General features: G+C 32.5%; 1 protein-coding gene across 1 annotated transcript; it reads left to right on the top strand.

The window, feature by feature from the left end:
• Positions 1 to 4,986: 4,986 nt before the first annotated feature.
• On the top strand, positions 4,987 to 8,945 carry HELRODRAFT_181856 (hypothetical protein; the record flags this gene model as incomplete). Its single annotated transcript, XM_009031630.1, has 9 exons — positions 4,987 to 5,273; positions 5,564 to 5,668; positions 5,928 to 6,043; positions 6,398 to 6,493; positions 6,844 to 6,921; positions 7,182 to 7,362; positions 7,639 to 7,773; positions 8,343 to 8,538; positions 8,733 to 8,945. The coding sequence occupies 9 exons, from the start codon at positions 4,987 to 4,989 to the stop codon at positions 8,943 to 8,945; spliced, it is 1,407 nt and encodes a 468-aa protein (XP_009029878.1).
• Positions 8,946 to 8,952: the final 7 nt, after the last annotated feature.

The following is an 8,952-nucleotide window of genomic DNA, read 5'->3' on the forward strand; positions in this document are numbered from 1 at the left end:
TTTTTAAATGTTTGTCCAAGTACTTGTGCTTGTACACTTGAAATGAATGATGACGGCTCTGTGGTACTAAGAAAAAAAACTACTACCACTACTACTACTGCTACTGCTACTACTGCTGCTACTGCTGCTGTTACTGCTACTGCTACTACTGCTGCTACTGCTGCTGTTACTGCTGCTGCTACTGCCGCTGTTACTGCTGCTGTTACTGCTGCTGCTACTACTGCAGTTACCACTAATACTACTGTAGCTGCTGCTGCTACTACTGTTGCCACTACTACACTTTTTTTTAGTTGCCTATATATTAATCGTTGTCACTGTCTTGCATTTTTTATAAACTGTCTCAGCCTCATCATCATCATCATCGCCATCATCACCATCGTCATCATCACCACCATTATCATCTTCATCATCATCACCGACATCACCATTATCATCATCACCACCACCATCATCATCATCAGGAGCGCCGGGTGAGTACAGCCAGGATGGTTTCATCGACAGCATGGGAATGCCCCGACCACCACCAGGTTTTTATTATTATTATTATTTTTCTTCTTTTTATTCATTCAATCGTTTGTTCATCTTTTCATTCATTCATTAATTTATTTGTTCGTTCAATCGTTCGTTTGATCACTTATTCATTCATTCATTCATTCTTCATTCATTCATTCATTCATTCATTCTTCATTCATTCATTCATTCATTCTTCATTCAAGCATTTCATTTTTTTCATAATTTTCACCCATCCACTAATCTAGGAATGCCGCCATTGCATCCGAATCCGGCAGACGCCATGTTTACTTCCGGTATGACGTCACCGTACTATCCACCAATGCCACTGAGGCACAACCCACCACTGTTCTTCCCCACCCACTCCTACCACCCTTCAATGCTCATGGGGGCGCCATCTTCACTGACGCCATTTTGAATAAATTAGCATAAATTATGAACAAGTTTTGCATAAATTAAAACATGCATTAATTAAAACATTAATGTATCAATTAAAATTAAAATTTTTTTACAAACAAATTTAAAAGTTATATACATACATATATAGATTTTATACAGTATTGTATGAATTCTACCAAATTGTTGGCAGTAATCAATTTAAAGTTGGTCTTCTCACTTTTTCTCACTAGAATTTTTTGTAAATTGTCCAACTTGTTGAAAATAGAGTCACCCAAGTTCATCATGAAAATTTAATGAAACTGTGCAATTTTTAGGTGTAATGTGTTGGTGTTTTTTGATAAATTATATTTGTGTTGTTGTCAAGAATTTGGCGGGTTATTAGAGTTGCATGTGTTGATTGCAAGTGAGATTTGATGATGGCTCCTCTTTGTGTATGCTGCATTGTGAGACGTCTTGATAGTGAACACCAATATACGAATGCTGTTGGCATATCGTCACTAGGGCATTTAAATTCATTTATTTCGTGATTATGCTTCAAAGTAGAATCGTCTTTGGGAGTGCAGTTGTTCTTTAAGATCAATTGTGATGTCTTACAATTGTTGTAGTAAATTTTATTTTATTAGTATCATTGATTGGTGTAACATTTCTTTTTATGATTTGTTTGAGGACGACTTTGTCACTTTTATGCTTAAATTGATTAATGCCAACAATTCGGTAGAATTCATACAATACTATATATATACATATATACATATATCATATATATATATAAATAGAGAGAGAGAGAGAAATAGAGAGAGAGAGAGTGAGAGAGAGAGAGAGAGAGGAAGATTGGTCAACCAAATGATGATTTTGTCATTTAATTCTTTAATTATTATTATTATTATTATTATTATTGTTATTGTTATTATTATTATAGTTATTGTTGTTTCGTTATAATAACAATTATTATTATTTTTATATTTTTCATTATTTCTCAGAAGTGAATTCTATCTTAAACATCGTTCAAATATTAAACTTTTTTCTTTCTTGCATTCGTTATCCGCGCGTCAACGCTAATGAAATCGTTCCTTATATTATAAATGAAATAATAAAATAATATTAATAATTATTATTACTGTTGTTGTTTTTATTATTACCATTATTATTATTATTATTATTATTGTTATTATTATTATTATTATTGTTGTGATTTTGATACGAATTTCTAATCATATTAACCTTGCTATATGTGCGTTATTATTATTATTATTATTATTATTATTATTATTATTATTATTATTATTATTACGGGTTATCAGTGCGATGAGGCTACTATCATCGTCATCATCATCGTCGTCATCATCACAATCATCATCATCACCACATTTTCATCATCATCACAATCGCAATCATCATCAGTACCATTACTTACATGACATTTGTCAAACTCTACTAGCTCAAACTTTGTACATATATATATATGCTCAAAAGAATAAAATAACAACAATAACAATAATAATAATAATTAAAATTATTATTATTATAGCATTTTTATAATATATATATAATGTGAATAATAGAATGAGGCAATAATAATAATAATTGCTAGTTTTTATATATATATATATATATATATATATATATATATATATATATATATATATATATTATTGTTATTACTATCATTACTATTGTTGTACTAATTTTTTAGTTATGTTTTGTTGTGCCTAATATATATATCTATATACATGTATATATATATATATGTATATATATATATATATATATATATATATATATATATATATATATTTGTTGTTTTCAATACATTTTTGTCTATTAATAAATAAATTTAAAAAATATATATATATATAAATATGTCATCCGTATTAATCACTCTTAAAAATAATAATTATTCGTTTTTATTCTTTTATTATTATTAATTAATTAATTAATTATATTTATTTGATGGTTTATTATTATTATCATTATTATTATTATTATTATTATTTTTTATTTTTATTATTATATCTACTCGATCCTCGATACTCGTTGTTGAGGGAAGCTTTCGCCGTTTGCATTTCAATAACTTATTACGAATAAACTCTCAATTAAAGTGTGTGTTTTTTATTTGACACACACGCACACACACACACACACACACACATACACACTCACTAACACACACACACAGACACGCACACACACAGACAAACACAAACACACAGTATTGCAGGCAAATGATAAGCTAAAAAAACTAAACCAGCGATAAGGAATATGAGTAACGAAAGCTTTATAGCACCAACATGATGAACACACACACAAAGAGGAATAGAGAGAGAGAGAGAGAGAGAGAAAGAGAGAAAGATACACGCACACATACAGATACACACACACATACAGACACACACACATACAGACACACACACATACAGACACACACACATATACATACAGATACACAGACACACACACATGCACGCATTTCGGTGACATATAACCTGGCTAAGACAATTGATAATTTGATATTTCTTTGGCGTGTATCGCTAACATATATCCATTCTTTTGTCATTGTTGTTGTTGTTGCAGTTGACGATGTTGTTGACGTTGTTGATATTGTTGTTGACGATGTTGTTGTTGACGTTGTTGATATTGTTGTTGATGTTGTTGTTGATGTTGTTGTTGTTGTTGTTGATGTAGTTGTTGATGTTATTTTTGTTATTGTCATGGTTTTGTTATGGTTTTGTTGATGATGCTGTTGCTGTTGATGTTGTTGTTGTTGATGTTATTGAAGTTGTTATTGAAAACTACAACATAAACTACCAATTCTTTATGATGAAGACAACGACAAACACACACATTCAGACAGACATTCACACACACACTCACACACACACACGTAAATACACACAATACATACATCCATCCATGCATACATCCGTACATACATCCATACATACAAACATACATACTAACATACATACAAATCTAATAAATCCCAATCCAATGGTTACACGGTCTCAGCAAGGGCAGCCAATCAGCGTGAACAACGGTCTAATTACATATTCATTAGTCACTCGAGCGTTACCATTCAATGCATAAATCAATAAATTATGCTAATGAGGTGTGACGATTAAAAGTATAAATTAATAAATTATGCAAATATGTTGTGGACTGCAGTGTGAAAGCTATGGTATTCAAGTGTGGAGTTGTTTAAGTGAGTGCAAAAATGGTCTGTTTGTATGAACGAACGAACGAATGAACGAATGAATGAATGAATAGTTTATAGAATGAATGAGTGATTGAATGACTGGAATGTATGAGTAAAGATGAGATTCATGGTTGATTAATTAACACTTGGTTAACATCGTTTTAAAATGCACATCTGCAGCTACGAATTTAATACATTCCTCTTAGAAACAAATTAGTATATTATTGTTAAGAATCGAACTATAGTAATACATATTGATATCAATTCGATCGATTCAAGATACTATATATCAAAAAAATCTGGATATTCATTGTCAAATTTTACATTTTCATGCTCATGAGATTGAATACTACCTGAATTTAATAAGATACTACCAGCCTATACCAGTTCATATTATATATAGTATTGTATGAATTCTACCGAAATGTTGGCATTAATCAATTTAAAGTTTGTATTTTCATTTTTCTTTACTACAATTTTACTTTTTTTTTAGTTCATATTAATAAATATTCGCGTCTTAAAACTTAAATGATTAGTATTTCTGTTCAAAACCTTAGTTCAACTGACTTAAATATAATGGTCGCATTTTTTAGAATTTAAACCGAAATTCACTTTTAAACGCAATGACGTTTGTTTACAAATGTAAAAACCGGTTTTTATTTTATTTTAATTTATTTTTTAGATAACCAAATTAAACATTTTAATTAAAAATAATTACAGATTAATGGTTAGTTTTTTTAGTTACTGAAATTTTTTTTCGCTTTGGCTTATAAATAATAATATATATATATAAAATGTTTGACTTTAATAATCATTTTCAATTATCTTAACAATCATAATGATAATATAATATTATCATTAAAATCCGGACACATTCTAGAAAAATGTCTACCCCCAACCACCAAGACGATTCAAGAAAGGTTCCAAAAGGCATTTTGAAGAAAAGAAAACAGGCCAGTGTCAGAGTTAAATCAGATTCAGACATCATCCTAAACGAAAGTAACAAAACTGACGGCCATGATGAAGAAGAAATTAGGGATATTAGTGGAGGTCTAACTAATAAACGCGCTGATGATGACGTTGTTGTTGATGATGATGATGTGGCTGAGTCCAAAGCCAGATGTGCCAAAAAAATTTATGAAGATAGTGCAGAAGTGTTTTATTTTCTATGGTTTGTGTGTTATTCAGTGTTTTTGGTAGTGATTAAGAATAAATATAATTATATTTTATTATATTTATTATTAATTTGAAGTTTATTATGAATGTATGAATGTGTATGAATGAATGAATGAATGAATGGATTAATGAATAGATGAATGGATTAATGAATCTGTGAATGGAAAAATGAATGAGCGAATGAATTAATAATTGGCAAACCCTAATTTTTAAAATCCATAATTTCCCATTCATAATTCACTTAATTCAAAATTAGCATTTACTAATTCACCAATTCATAATCAGGAAACTCCTAATTGCGATGATGGTTGTCCTAATTTGCCTGCTCAGTTTTGTAGTCTATCTATATTTCAAATCTCTGCCAGCTGACTACATGCCAAGCCCATATAGGTATTATTATGTATAATAATTGTTAATAATTATTATAATTATAATGTTATCCATCTACATTTCATATAATATTGAATGATATTTATTACAAATAACTATTAAAGATAAATACTTCTACTACTACTGCTACTACCACTACTACTACTGCTGATGCTGCTGCTGTAACTACTACTACTGCTGATAAATAATAATAATAATTACTCTGAATAAACAAATAAATTAAAAATGAAATAATTTTGTTGTGTTGGTAAACTTTCAGTTTGCCGCCACCTCCCAGATTGGAGGGTGAGTTAGAGGTGAACTACAAACTCGAGCGAGCGACGAAGTTTCTCGAGGGTTTAATCGTCGGCCCGGAGTTTATCATCATTAAAGATGGTTATTATTGTTATTGTTATTATTATTGTTGTTATTATTGTTGTTATTAATGTTGTTATTAATGTTTTCAATGTTAGTAATGTTGTTGCTAATGTTTCACAGCTGTTCTTATAGCTTCAAATTATTTTGGTTCATAGAGGGTTTTACAAAAACGCTCACACACCCACACACCCACACACACACACACACACACACACACACCCACACATATAACACATATAATATATATACTCACACATATAACATATATACTCACACACACACATATGCAAACACCCACACATATATACTCACACACATACACAAACACACACGTACACACATATACAAGCACACACTCACACAAACACACAGATCACTTATACACTGGCACGGCTAATGGTAGCGTAGTTGAAATTAATGACCGCGGTGGCATAAGAGTTATCACCAATCTCGGCAAACCGCCTTGTGGTATGGTAATGTTCATAATTATCATAATTTTTAATAATTATACTTATTATAGCTATTATTATTATTATTATTATTATTGCAGTTATTATTGTCATATTATATTATTATTATTATTAGTATATTATGAAAGATTGTAAATAAATATGATTATTTTTTCATCTCAAGGTTCTTATATGAATGAGCCGAATTGTGGTAGGCCGTTAGGTAACTGCGAATGAATGGCTTAAATTAAGTTTAATACGGTGTTAGGGTAATTAATACGCCAATATATTAACATTAAATAATGTTAATTAGGAAAATTAACATAAATTATGTGAATTAATTAAATTAACATAATGTATGTTAATTAGGAATGGAATTTGACGCCGACGGATTCCTCATTGTTTGTGATGCCTACCTCGGCATCTTCAAAGTTGACATCGTTACAGGTCGTGATGATGATGATGACGATTATGGTGATGATAATGATGACGATGATGATGACGATGATGACGATGATGGTGAGATAGGAATGAGGAAGGATGAGGTAGTGTGTGTGTATTGTAAGAGAGAAAGAGAGAGAGAAAGAGAGAGAGAGAGAGAGAGAGAGAGAGAGAGAGAGAGAGAGAGAACGTTTAAGATAAAATGGTGATGGTGATGACGATTAAGTAGCATGATGATGATGATGATAATGATGACACATTTACAGGTCACAGCCAGCTAATAGTCTCTCCAGAACCAGCACTTCAATCATCATTATCACCATCGTCATCATCATCGTCCGTCAGACGTACTAACTTCATTAACGATTTGGAGCTGGATGATGACGGAAATGTTTACTACACTGATTCGTCTGTGTTTGAGAGGCGGGATTTTGTGCTGGACGTCTTGTATGGGCATTCTACTGGACGGTTGGTTGGTTGGCAGGTTGGTTGGTTGGTTGGTTGGTTGGCTGGTTGGTTGGTTGGCTGGTTGGTTGGTTGGTTGGTTGGTTGATTGATTGATTGATTGATTGATTCAATTGACAGGCTGATTGGCTGATTGATTGATAGATAAAGTTGATAATTTAATTTATTGGTTTGTTGAATGATTCATTAGTCTCTTTAATAGGTGACTTGTTTGTAGGTTAATCTGCTCATCGGATGATAAATCAACTAACCAATCAGATTACTCCGTTACAATGCCATGACCAATAGGGTTGAGGTACTGAAGGGCAATTTGGATTTCCCTAATGGGATTCTACTCTCAAAATATGGCGATTACATCCTAATCTCTGAAACGTCCAGGGCTAGAATTTTAAAGTTCGTAGTTAATTAATTAATTAATTAGTTAATTAATTAGTCAATTAATTGATTGATTGATTAATGATCAATTATTTATTTATTTTAATCAATAATCTATTTATTTATTTATGACTGCTAAAAAAAATGAAAAACGTTTAGACTACTACTACTACTACAACTGCTACTACAACTGCTACTACTGCTACTACTACTACTACTACTACTACTACTACTACTACTACTACTACTACTACTACTACTACTACTACTGCTGCTGCAGCGGAGGTTTGGAATAAACTGCCCGATGATGTCGTTGATAGTATGGATGAAAGAGACATGTTCCGAAAACGACTTAAACATCACTTTTTTGACCGGCAGCTTCTCGTTCTCGAACAGCGCCTCTGAGTTTTACATAGAGGGGCGCTATATAAATTCTCCATACCATACCATACTACTACTACTACTGCTGCTGCTAATACTACTACTAATACTTCTAGCTAGCCGACTACTGCTACTACTACAGCAGTTAAAACTGTCACTTCTACTACAACAACCACAACTACTACTACTACTACTGACGACGACAGATACTACTTGAAAGGAATTCACTTGCGACAGACGTACACATTCGTCGACAACTTACCATGCCTGCCTGACAACCTGCAGCGAACGGACAGGGGCACCATCCTTGTGGCCTGTGGCAACCTCAGGTACGACCAGAAGCGCTTCAACTTCGTCGATTTCTTGCAAGAGAAGATCTGGCTGAGAGCTCTCCTCATGAAAGTTAGTTGAGGATTTTGAATGAGAGAGAGAGAGAGAGAGAGAGAGAGAGAGAGAGAGAGAGAGAGAGAGAGAGAGAGAGAGAGAGAGAGGAAAGAAAAAAAATATCTTTCTCTTTCTCTCTTTTTCTCATTCTTTTACACACACACACATACACACACAAACACACACACAAATTTATGCACAAACCCCAACAGCTGCCAATCAAACCGATCCTGGGTCTGATCCCTCACGGATCAATGTTGATGGAGTTTAGCGAAAGTGGTAAAGTCCTGAAGACCATGATGGACTTGCAGGGCGCGACCATCAGCCACCCCTCCCACGCCGTTGAGGGCAGATTAGGGGAACTAGGGCGGAAGATTTTTATTGGGTCTTACGTTAATAACTATATTGGCGTGATCGATTTGTAAGGAAGTG

Source organism: Helobdella robusta (assembly GCF_000326865.2).
Source record: "Helobdella robusta unplaced genomic scaffold HELROscaffold_76, whole genome shotgun sequence".
Lineage (NCBI taxonomy): Eukaryota > Metazoa > Annelida > Clitellata > Rhynchobdellida > Glossiphoniidae > Helobdella > Helobdella robusta.